The 14,681-nt window shown below is 37.9% G+C and overlaps 1 protein-coding gene across 1 annotated transcript in view; it reads right to left on the bottom strand.

The window, feature by feature from the left end:
• DDX10 (DEAD-box helicase 10) overlaps positions 1-14,681 on the bottom strand; it is a 201,208-nt gene that overhangs the window by 143,359 nt on the left and 43,168 nt on the right. Inside the window, exons 12-13 of the mRNA XM_059818823.1 lie at positions 8,572-8,660; positions 80-551 (exon numbers count right to left, since the gene is read on the bottom strand). Of these exons, the coding sequence (XP_059674806.1) occupies positions 80-551; positions 8,572-8,660 (561 nt within the window). The remainder of the gene's footprint in view (positions 1-79; positions 552-8,571; positions 8,661-14,681) is intronic.

The raw sequence follows: 14,681 nt of genomic DNA, 5'->3' as shown, positions 1-14,681 counted from the left end.
CTTTCTCCTCCTCCTTACTTGGAGTATGTCCAATATAAAATCATTAAGATTCATAAGCCTTACTATAAAGCGAACTTACCGGTGCTGGATTATCTTTAGATTCCACACCAAAAACATTCCGTCGTTTCACTGTCAGCAAATCAAGATCTTTAGTAGTATCATCATCGTCGTCGTCATCTTCAAAGAACTGCATGGAGTCTGCGTTTGGAACCCTGCTTGGTACAGGAACTTCTTTTTCCTCCTCCTCCTCCTCAGATACCTCTTTCAATTCATCCTCAGACTCACCACTCTCCTCAGCACCTTCACTGGAAGCAGAACATTCCTCAGTTTCTTTCCTTCTCTCCTTTTTCTTTGTTTTGTTAACAGACACAATTCCACTGAAATTAGTTCCGCATTTCTCCACTCCTTCCTTGTTTATCGAGGAGAGGGTATTTTTATTTTGCTCTGTCTCCTTCAAGTGATCCGTCCCATCAGCTGCGTCATTCGCACACAGCTGTTTCCGAACTTTTTGAAGAAATCTCACACGAGGTGCCATTGCAAGACCAAGTGATCTAGAGCATGGAATTAAACATAAATTAATCTGAAAGGTAGATACAGAAAATTTGACAAAATTAGAAGCCCTAATCGACGGCTCAAGTGATTCGATTTTAATTATGGTAATTCATATTGATACATTTTGACCAACATATTTACAAAACAATATTTAGCCTAGAACAGGACAATCTAGCTTGAAAAATGCAAGAGAACATTGGGAGAGGAAGGAAGATGAAATAACTGAGAACTCTCAAGAACAGTTACAAATCCTCCCAGGAAAGAAAACAAACAAACAACTGAAAAGCTGTAGACAGGGACAAATTATCTATGATTCACAGCAAAATATGGTGGAAGAAACACCAATGTTATTTGGTATTGAGGATACACAGATGTCATGTCAAGGACTGAGATAGCCCTGATGTGTCCTTCACTGCTAAAAGTGCATCCAGAACATTATCCCCACCATCTCGCGGTGCTGGAAAGATCAGAAGAACAAACAGAGTACGGATAAATGCCTGTTTGAGATTTCCTCTAAGGGAGAGACATTTCTCCCTTAAAGGAAATCTCACCTGCCTGCATCCCACTGCAGCAAGGCTTTATCGTCGTGACATATGTAACTAGGAGTGCCAACAATACTATTATTTTACGCAGTTATTCATGACAATTCAAAGTTATACTAATACTCTATATATGAAGGGACAAAAATTAGCCAAAAAGCAAAAATATTGTATAGCAACAATACTAGAGAGCATTGCATGGGAACAGACACTCTGTCTCCAACAGATCATTTGACTTCAGTAAACTTCGTAATTGCCCAGTATTATTACACCCGACCCTGTCAAATCCAAATTCAAAAAACACCAATATTTAAGTCTTTTTCAGACCCTTCTCATTAGGTGAATAAAAAAATGTGGGGGGACACCAGTAATGTGCAAGGAACACATGCAGACCACAGCTACATTTAAAAACACACAATACAGAACTGGTAGTATTTGTAATACTCGGGGCTCGTACGTACACTTAGCAAAGGAGTAAAGCATTTAACCAACTAAAATGGCTACCTATATACACATGCACACACACACACGTATCTCTTTCGATTCAGATTATGCACAGTTACACACCACCTCTCCTCTCAATGCTGTTCGTTTCAAGTAGACAGCATTATGTCTTCTCTTCACCACACAGCTCTGAATAAAGAAACCTCAGTTATGTCACAGGAGAAAAATCAAATCTATACTCCCTTGTGGAAATGTCATTACAAACAGTCTATGAAGCATCCAAAAGATACTGCAGAGCAGCAAAAGTGGACTGTACGCCCCAGAGAGCCTTGAACTGTTAACAGCAGCCAAAGGGACTAAGTAGTCAACAGGAGAGGCAACCTGCTTAAATAACAAACAAAAAAAACCCAAACACAACCACACCTGTGGTTAAATGGGGCAGTTTTGGTACTGGCCACAGGTTAAAACACTGAAAAGTGGACACACAGCCAAAAAGCAGGCCACACTGTTAGGATGAAGAACGAGTTTTTCAATAAATAAAGCTTTCATTTCAATGTAAAGTCAATTTTGTTTAGGTATTTCTGATAACCCAATACTGTTGTTCTACAAGCAATTAACAACAATAGTAAAGCAAACAGAATTTTATGAAAAAAAGATCAAAGTAAGTTTTTATCCAATGTATTTTGTACATTTACTAACAGCGCACTGCTGAGAGGGTAACACAACACATTAGGGAACCAAAATTGGAGCAACCAGCAATCTGAAACTTGTTTCAGTCTTTGACAGCTAACACTAATTACCTTTGCAGTGAAACTATGTGTTAAAGTTTGGCATATTGACTAACTGAAACAAAAATAACCAAACAAAGCAGATGTAATGCTTCACTGCAGCAGCTGGAGGAGAGTCAAACCTGGAATTGGGCCTTAACACCAGGCACGGTAAAACACGTATAAAGAGAGTGCTGCAACATCAATGAATGTGCAATCTCTTTGGCAAGGGGATCGAAGTAGCAAAAAAAAAAAAAATCCTTTGCAAGAGAAACACTTTTTTGCTTTTCCAGATTTCACAACATTATTCTACATAAAGTATTGCTGTCAACTGTTGATTAAGTACCGCGAGTAGTAGTACTGTACGGGAACTATACAATCTGTGTTCATTTCTCTTTCTCATGCAGACAGACATAGACACAATGTACGCAGGCTTGCGAACTCCAGTTTTACCACAGCTTCTCTTCTATGTCTCCAGAGCTAGTATCAAAGATCAGGATCATGGCTACAGAGAAAAGTTTGACAAGGTGAAGAAATGACTTTCTCCATAGGAAAAATTAAAAAAGACAAGTCAAAAAGAGCAGCCCATGATGTGGAGGAGACTTCAGCACAGCTTTTCTCATTCAAATACGAAATTCCACCTGCCAGACTGCTGTTCTGCACTGGTGTCTTTAATAACTGCATAAAATTAATTATCAGTTAGTGTTGGCCAATTTTTCCACACTACCAAAAAGACCAGTGCTATCAGAATTCAAATGATATCTGATCCAAAAGAATACAGCGCTTAGACTTGGGGGAGAGGGAAGGTGTTAAGGTCGAATTTGGTAAGAAAGTAATAGTAGATAAGCCTAAACAAAGTTGTGTACAAACAATCCCCAAACACTTTTAATTACATAACTTCTCAAAGAAATGTCAGCATTTTGGCTCGTTACTGCCTCTTTTCTATAGTATATTCCAAATGGAGAACAATTTGGGACAAACACATTCTGCTACTGCTAAAAGTTTCCTCATGTTGTAAGAGTTGACAGTTTCTTTAGAATTTATTTCTTAATCATTTGCCAAATCTATTCAGTCAAACTAAAAAACCTGAATATATGAACCAGCTTTTCTTTCCATCAACTAGAAAGGGCAATATTAGTTTTCATTAATTCATTAGATGCCACTCGGACCACAATCCTACTCCAGCTGAAGTTACATCTATTCTTTGGTTTTAGTGCTAGCACTCACGCACTCTTCTGGAATAAGAGATGTGCAAGGTTTTCTCATAAAGATGGACAAAAAGCAAGTAAGTTATTTAGTGATATGTCACAAATTCTAACACAGAACACTAAAAACACGCTAACAATACAATATACTCCTCAGACTATGGTAGCCTTAAAATGGCAAAACAAATTCAGCTGACAAATGAAAAAACAATCCTGTTTCATATTTTGGTGTGAAATGCAATGACTTCTTGGTAGCAAGCTCTTACAGAAAGACGTTTTAAATCAGCTTCTAAAAGCAATACTGAAACCAATGGATTATTTTTCTACTATAAATGAAAGTACAGCTGACAGTTCTGTTCATCAACAGAAACTGAGGTGGCCAGACATCACCATTCCCTAACATTTATCAGGGAATGTGTAGAAGTAACTGGACAAAACACCTACAATGCTCAGGTACCTCCTTCAATTCAAAGCAAGTTGACAATTATTTTCAGGAAATGTTAAAATAGTAAAACTCCAAAGAAAGAACACGGTATGGCTTTAAGAGGAATACTATTTTTGTTTGCTATTGAATACGGAAAACCAAACATCCCTTATAATTTTTAAAAATTAATTCAAATGAGTGGCATATCAGATGTAAAGTACTGCCTTTTCTAAGGTTTGTTAATAATGCTTATACAAAGATCTTGAGTATGTTTACATTAACACGGTAACTTCACTATGCCTCTATTTGGATTCAGTGAAAAGCTGGGCATCTCTCTTAACTCTCTAGAAAGATGGCATCTTACGACACTCGGAGCAAACTCTGTCCTTGCACAACACAAACTAAACAGGAAATTTAAGACCAGTACAATCTTTTAATTTTTAAGTGTCACAAGAGCTCCTAATCTGCACCTGGAAGATTTCCAGTCCTTTTTGGAATATAAGCCAGTCGTAAAGAATCTGAGGTCACTTCTGCAGAACTGCTGCACCACAATTTTACATGTTAGTGCTTCATTCTAATATTAATTTACTACATTTACTAAATATAAGACATATTCTGTCAGTGAACTTCTTCAGAATTATTTGAACACATGAAAACACAGCACAGAGATTTCTTTTACTGTAGAACAGGTTCAGACAAAGATTCAAAATAGCCTGAAAAAGGTTAAATACTCCCAGAAGCAACTTCAAGAGAAGAAACATGTATTACTTGCCTTTCAATATGAGCTACATCTATATTTAACATTTAAAATGTTTTCAGAAGACAGGATGAGCAACCATTTGAAAACAGGAGAAATCAAATCAACTAAAGTGACACAAATCTGAATTAACAGGCCTTCCAGATGGTCTGATTAATAACCAAAACAAACGGTGAAATTGCTTTTGCTGTGTTATTTATTTGACTAGCTAGCTTTAGCCCTCTACATTAAGGAGCTCAAATGCATGGTACTCTACTAATAATAAGGAGAGCCAAGCTAATCAAGAGTTTATGAGTTAGGATCAAAGAGAAGGCCAACAAAGAGGATTGCCATGGTTGGAATCCAATCACTTAGAAGACTGAGATGTAGCCTTCTTTACAAAAGTAAAAGAAGCCTCCACGTTCCCGTTGCAGGCCCTCGTGCTCTTAGTACCTGAGCCACCCTGGCACCTGTTCAAAGGACAACACAGCAGAGCACAGGCAGAGATTTCTATAGTGCATTAAAGACCATTTCTCCAAGTTAGCTAGATTAGCCAACTCTGAGAGGCACTCTATCGGAACTGCTACTCATGCATATGCCAGTATATTTACTTCTAACGTGAGTGAAGGTCAATAGCAGGCTTGGCTGCGCAATGAGAAAAGGTAGTTCAAGATCCTAGAAGAAATGAGGATGATGACTAAGAGAATAATGACCCTGGACTTTGAGAGAGGAGTCTGCAGCTTGTTCAGACATCTGCACAGCAGGATCAGACACCTCAGAAGCTTACAGAAGTAGTTAGAGAAAGCTCCGAAAGGGATGGCTGGATCTCACAGGTGGTTGAGGGGGAGCTGCATGAGAAATGCCCAGACTCTACAGATCACTGGAGGGAATATTGAGGTCCGTATCAGTAATACCTTATGAGGCTGAGATTAACTAGGTAACAGCATGAGAAATACGAAGTCTGGTTACAGGTGTATGAAGACTGGAAAGAACTGGGGAAAAAGTAATTAGGGGCAGGCTTTTTAGTTAGAAGGGAACTGGGGTCTAGAAAAGGAAGTACAAGGGCAGCGAGAAGGAGGGCCACAAACCAGCAAAGGAACAATGAGATGTGCAAAGCCTGTGATGGGCACTGTCTGGGAGATGTCAACAGGCAGCCCTGCACATGCTCATGGAACCTGGAGCAAGACAACAAACCAAACCCTCTGCCCTAACCATGCAGTAAGGGTCAGGTCTACATCCACAGCCAGGGGGACTGGGGTCAGAGTGCAGTGGGTGCTTTCCCTGGTCACTGAGAGGACAGACGGATGGGGACAGATGGATCATGTATCCTGGTATCACCCATTTCAGACCTGACAGCACTGCAGCGACCTATTGCTTTGTAACACTGATCTGTAAGCAATACTTGCAAAATTAGCTGGTTACTCGGTTGTCTGTATCAGACATTTCCCAAATAACTTGGCTTCAACCTGCTTTATTTATTATCTGTGTACCAATACAGGGATAAACAGAGAAACATGTGCTGCATTCCTCCTGAAAGACATGACAAAAATCACAGGGGAAATTACCTTCCTTGGCAATCCCTTAGAGCTGTGACTAACCTGTCCATCCAGCACACTCACCTGTTAAGATCTGACGCTGGAGACTGAGTTAGATACAGATAGATATATAGATATAGAGAGAGAGATATATATGCTAGCGTTTAACAAAATAAAGTGCCTGAGAAGTAAAGTATTTTGAATCCCTGCCTCGTCTTTATCTTGTCTCCTATCCAGGAGGCCAGACTAACTAATTATTCCTTTCCACCCTGTTGTTTGTTTACGTTTTCTTATGTTTTCAAAGCTGTCCTTTGCAATGAAAATACAAATTTCTCTTTAATGCAAGCATCAAGGCTCTCCTTCACCAAACTTAAAGGCTGCCTATGTTAACACAAGGCCTGGGCAAGTCTTCCTCCAGCAAATTATTCTTGATAGGAATTTGTAATGAGAGGATACTGGAGAGAATACTAATGTACAATAGCTTAAAGGTGATCAGTCTCTAGAATACATATGGGTATAGACATGCACACATGCACTTTTTATTTTTATACGTATTGTTTTCTAGATATAGAAATAATTTTATATATTACATAAAAGTCAACAAGACTACTACTACTCAACAGAGCTTAAGAGTATCTCAGTGCACAGACATGCCAGGCAAGAGAGCAATGGAGAAAGTGGGCAACAGCCTGACAAAGGAGTGGAGTAACATCTATCAAGCCACCAGCAGATCTCCACAGAAAGGCTGAAATACTTTTCAGAGAATACACACAGAAGGTAAAGGGAAGAAAGGGCTCTCATTCCAGGTTTTGCCACGCGTTTGTGTGCAGAATGTAAACCAAGGTTGCTTCTGCATGCAGAATTCAAACGTACCAGACTTTGAGGGCCTTTCAGATAAATTAATCTGACTGATCCACTGTATCAGTGGATATGCACTGAATTGAAAGCCAGGGGACTGCAGGGTGTATTTAGGTAGACTAGCAGTCTGGAGAGTGGGGAAGAAGAGTGCCAACAAACTGTTCATTTAGAGCAGAATTTCCAAAATATCTCCCAGATATATTATCTTTTTACTTTATGATTATGCTTCCATATATTTCACAGTCTTGACGAAACCTCTCCTACTCTCTCCAAACAACTGTCTGGTTTCTTCCATTTTAATACAAGAATGACTTGTTAGTAGTAACTCTGTAGAAGTTAGTAACTTGTTAGTAACTTAGAGGCACTGGGATTCTGAAAATTCAGCATTACCACCATCTGTCAGCTGTTTTCTTAACACACTGGTTAAATTTGTGTGGTCATCCCTCTTAGTCCTAATCTTCTGCCACTACCCCTTACATTCAGCATAGTAAGACCTACAATAAGGTTTTAAAGATGCTGACATATCACACAGGTGAGAGGGCAGGCAATGTACATAGTGAAGTTTTTCAAGTTTTTGCTAGTCCTCCTTTTTAAAAATTTCTCAGTCCATACAGTAAGAAAGCATCTTTTATAATAGATTTATGTACCTTAAAAAACATAATCATGTTAATTGCAGCACATCACAGGAAGACCAGGTGTTCTACAGTCTAGTAATTTGTCACATTTTAGTTCATTATGCCACGTGCTGACAAGTTTGAAGACTTAAGTCTTCTCTGTATGAAATTCCAGGGACATGAAATTAATTTACCATGCATCTTTGAGCACCTTCCTGTTCCCTTCTGACTACCCTATGTCCCATGAGATTATTCGAAAACTTCACGTCTTAAAACAATCTCAGATGGTTGTCATCTGTAAAGTCAACCTGTCAAAATTAATTTCCCTCTCATACAAAATGTGGAATGGTTCACATATATGTACAAAAATAGACATAGTAAAATAGACGCTATTCAGTTCAGTGCAGATGTTTCATCTTTACCAAGCACACTGAATCTTCTGAAAAGTAATTTATGTCCAAGAAGTAATGTCCTAATCACACTCAAAATGAGACTGCAATGTAACATCTTTGGATACTCCAATTTCTTTTTAAATAATACACTTTATAGGTCAGAATTTAGCTATGAGGCTGAAGGGCAAACCTGGAAAAAAACCCCACAAACCTATTGCTCTCTATCCTTTTACTTCACAAGTTTTGTCTTCTATTGTATATAGTAAATGTATCTTCTGCCGTAAGAATTATTTCTCTCTGTAGATATATATTGTTCTTACACATAATTTCTACTTAGAATGTCTTTGAAAATATGCAAAAGCACAGCATAAATATGAAACTGTAAATACATTACAAGACTGTCCAATTCTATGTGTTTACAGAGTCAAAACAGCAATTTAAAGCTATCACACACTGCAAAACTTCTCCCTATACAGTTTTCACTTTCCAAGTCAATCATACTTACAGAGCGTATTCTGCTAGAGGCAATTTGAAAACATCAAATACTTCCTTATTCTTCATTAAGTAAACTGAACGCAAGTAGGATACAAAACACTGAAAGAAAAATAAAAGTATTTAATAAAAAAAGAAACCATTCCATTACCAACCTATGAAACGAACATTATACTGTTGCTTTAAACACAAAATAGAATTCCACTATTAAGTGGTCTAACATTGATTTCAGACTGAAATTCTTTTACCCAATACCCATCAGCCAAAATTTCTCAGTACTACAGAAGTGATGTGACTTCAAATACTCAAATATTTCATTAAATGCACATTAAATGGCTGAATTTCCCAACAGTATGTCATCATATTTTCTTTCTAGCGAAAATAACATAAATTAGTCAGAAGGAAATATCACTAATTCATTTTTTTTTCTCCCAGCTTTTCTGTATGTTGTTATGCTATTCTGACAACTTAATTACGTGGAAGCAAGAACAGTCTGTGTTGCTATCAAACTGAGGTGTCCTGACTTAATCTTAGCCACTAACAGAAAGTGATTCAACTCAATGTAGCTGCCTTTCACTGTGGCCTAGGATAATTCATATTACCTTGCATTTTCCATCAGCTCATCACATACACACAGTCAATGAATGCAACTCAGCTGACCAACATAAATTCCTAATACAACATTTACTAAGACCAGTCCAAGGCTGAAGTTCCAATTAATCCCAGACTTTCACCAAGAAAACCAGAAGCACTGCTTAACAGAATAACTTAACCTTGTGTTGTATTTTCCCTCCATCCTTCCCAAAAGAAAAGATTCTTATTCTTCTCATGTTTCCTTTACATAATCTGTTTCTGCCTAAGAAAAGATCCTTGGATTTCTGTTGTTTGTAACCTAATTTCTAACACATGCCAAAACTCCTACCACGAGGCTTGAACCAGCAAACACTAGTAACAATAGCAAATTAAGTTCATAGGGTTATATTCAAGCATACTTCAAGCACACCCTTGTTCTGCTACATACAGGCACCCATTGGAGAAAATTATTGTATTAATAATTCATGTGGAATTCAAAAAAAAAAAATTCTATTTCTTGTTAACCTGAGATAGAGGAGGAAAAGACCTAACAGTTAGGAGCATTGATCTCTTATGGGGATTCTTTAAATGCTTACAGAAGAAAAAACATTTCCAAAGGTGAAAAGAAAGAAGAGAGAGTAAACTAAGCAATGTCATGAAGTCATACTTTTCCCCTTGGCAAACTGAAATAAAAACTATTAATTATAAATATGTAGAGCTAAGACATATACTTTGCAAGCTGTCCACCACCTTGTTACAGAAGTAAATTTTTATTTGCTTATTTTTTCCAAATACTAAGTTTTGGGGTAAATTTTTCTGTCCAGTTTATGTCTTTCCATTAATTTCAGAGTGGAAGGTGTTAGCACAATCCATTCAGCTGCTACCAAGAATGAGGTGTGGCATAAAATACTTGTTTACTCACATTAAATTATTAATCATTTTACAAAGATAACTAGAACCTTTAGGAAAAGGCTTCAAATTTGACAGATCTCATTAATCTATCACTGTCTAGCAAGCAGTGACAAAAACAAATGACAGAACCTCTTCTTTCTCTGTAGTGACAGATGGAAAAAAGCAGGTTAAACAAGAAGTATCTTTTCTGTGAATCTGAGAGTTGCAGATCTGAAGATCTACATGAGTCACTACATGCCACAGGGTAGAAATCTCATTCTGCCTTTTGGATAAACTATAAAGCCATCCACTTACTTTACTAGTATTTCTTTGGTACCCATGGTCTAGAAATTAATAAATTATAGATAAGGGGCAGAAATAACACACCTTTTGCACATGTATCAAGCCCTACAATAACTCCTAATGAACAACCAAACAAATGCCAGATGTTCTAACTCACATTTATCAGCTGTCAAAATGGTTCAGCCCACTGAGACTCGAAAAAAATTTTCAAGTTTGTCAAGGACTGTATGCAGGATGGCATGGCTCTATGTTCAAAGAAATGGGCATGTAAGGTAAGAGGCTTCAAAGATAGTAATTCAATAGTAATATAATGATGATTAAAGTCTTCAGCTGACCTCATTCTTAATTATTTTAGGCATTGTGAACACTTCCAGCAAAAGATATTCCCTACTCCAAGAGCCTACACCCAAACTAGAAAAGTTAGATACAGCATAGAAGACTTGTTCTACTTCACAAAAAGAGAAATTAAGTACAGAAAGAGCAAATTACTTCTTTGATTTGATTTCAGTACCTTCATTTCAACCTCCTTCTAAAATATTGCCATCTCTCTTGGACTTTATCCAATTCCCTTAAGACTTGGTCACTCTGTGCACACACCAGACAGTCGAAGGAGAACAAGTTTAGTCAGTGTGAACATTTTTCCTGCTCTTCTATCAGTTGCTGCTGTCCACTGCTATATGTGCTGGTTTGATACCACTTTCAAGGGTTTTTTTGGTAACTGAACATTACAAAAATATTATTATATGAATTAATTTATACCACTATGGAAAATGTTAATGTTAAGCATCAGAAACACATTACAGCTTTAGCTACAACAGTAGCTAAAGGCCCCCCAAACCACCTGAGACTACCGTACAAGTACTAGAAATACATAAGGCAACAAGTACTACGCTCTACTAATTGGGTACATTTAAATTCTGATTTATTGATGTATTTCTTAGATAATTGTTTTAAATATTAAAACACACACAATTCAATGTATGTGCTGTTTTGACAGAATTCAAAGTAACAGGACGTGACTGGAATCTCAGGCTGTAACGTCCTGCACATCCCTTTGAGTGTGATGAAGAATTTAATGGACAGACATCACTTCAGTGTCCCAGTGCTGCCTACACAGTAACATTCAAACTAGCAAGAAAAACACTTCTTTTTTTAAACTGTTTTTCAGAATTCAGTGAATCTACATATTAAATATTAAAATTACAAGAAATGCCAAAAGGCAGCATCAGTCCATGAGAAGAACTGCAAAGGTTTCAAAGGAGCCCCAATCTGATTCACCCTCTCTCTTTCCAAGCAGCAGCAGAGGAGCCCTGTCCTGTCAAATGAACCATGAAGTTTGTTGAAGCAATTACTAATCAAGAATTTTCTCTGTTCTTTTTTCTTTAAACAAAGTAAAACCATCTTGGAAGTAAATCAACAAGCTTAGAGGATGCAATCACTTAGACCTCATGCCCTCAGCATAGTAAACTATATCCTGCTTGAACTTCTGTACATAGCTGTGCTGTTTCACTGCTATCTGATCGATGCAGGTAGGCAATTTATTTCCTACAAATGTCAAGAATTTGGCAACTTGCAACAGACAGAGTAGACAGCACAGGACTGTGCCTTTGAGAAATCCAGCATTCCAGATAAGGATCCAAGCTCAGGATTTCATTTGCTTTGGTTTTATTGTTTTATTTACATTGATGTGTAAGACTACTGGGGCACATTTGCATAGTACATCTGAACACTCAAATCTTATTAAGGAGGGACACTTCTATGATAAACCATTTGTCCATACCTCAAGATTTTCAAAAACCTGAATGTATATACAGTTTTTCTGCAAGATGACACTGCACTGCTATCCATGAAAGAAAAACTGCAACAAAAACGGCTTGAAAGGGTAATTAAATGGCAATTTAAAAAAATTTAAAATTAAGTTTTTATCTGTAATACTGACAGGCAGCCCATGTCTGATTTTATTCTTGTGTTATTTTGAAACTTTATCATTATTTTCTTTCACCCAATTCAGAATGATCTCTCTGCCTTTTAAGAGAACTTAAAAAGCCAAAGTCAGAAACAGAGAGGTTTGTTAGTATTTTCGTTCCCAGTAAGATGATGCTGGCTTCCTCCTACTCTCGTCCTCCCCCAGCCAGCTGCTCTGTCACTTCTGATACAAACTGGTGTAACTGCAACTTCCTGTGGCAGTTGCAGATGATGGTAATATGTCACCAGTACATCTGGCCTGTGCAACGTCAGGATGAAGCTTACGCTGACATTCCACACGCTACAAGCAATACTTTGTGCAGTACAAAAACCCGGGATACCTAAATGCCAAAAATAGTTTTAAAAGTAGACACTTGAACACTGCCTTAGACATTTTACTCCCAAAGCTCCCACTGACTTCCTCAGGCACTTTGATTTAAGACTCCTTGTTTAGGAAAGTAAGAATGACATTCTTCTGACCCAGTAAGTGTCTTTCCTGCAGGCATCCAAGCTAGGTCATGTCACGCAGGCTACCTTTGCAGTGCAAAGAAACCGCCATTCATCTGTCCCAAAGGGTTTTTAAGGTATCTATGTCAGGATGCATCCTAGAAGTGCCTATTCCTCTCTATCAGCTATAAATGAAAGCTCAGGCAGACTAGCTCACACAGGACATTGAAGTTAGGTGAGATGAACCTCAACTTAGAAGAGTTTTAAATATTGCAACTTGCCTCATTTTACATCCCAGTTCAACAGAAAGGCTACAACTCTTAGTCTGTCTTTAAGCATTCATAATCCCCTTTTCATTTTATCCTACCACTCAGGTTTACCAGAATATCTTCAGCTGTCATCAATCCACACACTAGCTCAGACAAATAAAAAGTTATTTACACTAATCCAGAATTTCTGCAATCTTGTATTTCTCAGGCTTTGGCATTTCCAGATTTCTGACCATTTGGCCTTTTGTAGTGGTCTTTAAATTTGACCTATATGTGTAACAAAAAAGTAACCTGAAAGATTTTCTTATTTTTCTTCTAATCATCTTGTTTCCCTGCATCTCAATTTGAACTCCTGATTTTGCATAGTTTGGAAAACACTTGGTACAACTACAGAATTCATAGGCTCATGATATCCACAGGTTAAAACTAAACAAATCTCAGAAAACCAGCACATTGAAGCACTTCAATAATGGGAAAGGTCAGCAAACATGTCTAGTGATGGCAAGAAGAGGCAATGCAATGCCCAGAAATATTCCACAGGCCATCTTCCATCAAAAGTGTCTTTTACAACCAGCTCATTCCAGTCCAGGAACCGACCTAGTTATTTTAAGTATTCCAACCTTCCCCAAAGCTGCTAAAATCTTGGTGAAATTCAAGTATTGTCCATGGAGTCTCCCAACATTAATCAGCATAGCAAAGAAATCCCATTCATAGTCCCATTCACACGCTTCTCCATCTTACCTGGAAGAGCTATTCTAAGCTATTTTGCGCTCATTTAAATCCAAATGAAAGTTAAAATTCTTTATTCAATGCATTGGATTTTGCCACTGAGAAAGGACAAACTGTCATATATATTCAGGAGATACAACAATAAAAACTGATTAAGCAAGTGGGAATGCGAGGCCTGCATGGTTTCGTATTTCTAAATTTTTAAGCCAAGGAAGGAAATCTGATACTTTTCAGTACCTTTTTTATTATTATTTCAAAATGTTTTATATCAGTTCCCCAAGAAAAGTTCTCTCAGGAAGAACTACCAATTTACCTATCCCCTTCAATCAAAAGGGTTACTGAACAGAAAAGGGTACACAGTCCTATTCTCCATCATGCTACCAAGGATACATGATGGAAAAAAAGGTGTATTTGTACTGATTTAACTGCTTTACGTGTTACAGAATCACAAAATAGCTGACATTGAAAGGAACCTCTGGAGATCATCTAGTCCAAAGCCCTGCACAAAGCAAGGTCAGCTAGAGCAGGCTGCTCAGGAATGCACCCAGTTTTTAATGCCCAGTAACAGAGACTGCATGGCCTCTCAGTGCAACCTGTTCTAGTTGTTCAACCACCCTCACAATAGAAGTTTTTTCTTGGGTTTAAATGGAGTTTTTTGTATATAAATTTGTGCCCATCGCCTCCTCTCCTGTTACTGGGCAATACTCAGAAGACTCTGGCTCCATCTAATTTATACTTCTCTCTTAATACAGGAGATACTCCAAGTGCTCAATCATCTTTATGGTTCTTCATTGGTCTTGGCTCCAGTATGTCCATGTCTGTCTTGTATTGGAAGCCCAGGATCAAGCTTTGTGCTCCACATGTGTCTCACCAGGGCTGAGTAGAGGGGAAGGGAAGGATCACCTCCCTTAACCTGCCAGCAGCGCTCTGCCTAATGCCACCCAGA

The sequence above is a fragment of the Gavia stellata genome, chromosome 1 (assembly GCF_030936135.1).
Source record: "Gavia stellata isolate bGavSte3 chromosome 1, bGavSte3.hap2, whole genome shotgun sequence".
Classification (NCBI taxonomy): Eukaryota; Metazoa; Chordata; class Aves; order Gaviiformes; family Gaviidae; genus Gavia; species Gavia stellata.
This window is presented reverse-complemented; position numbering and strand designations above follow the sequence as displayed.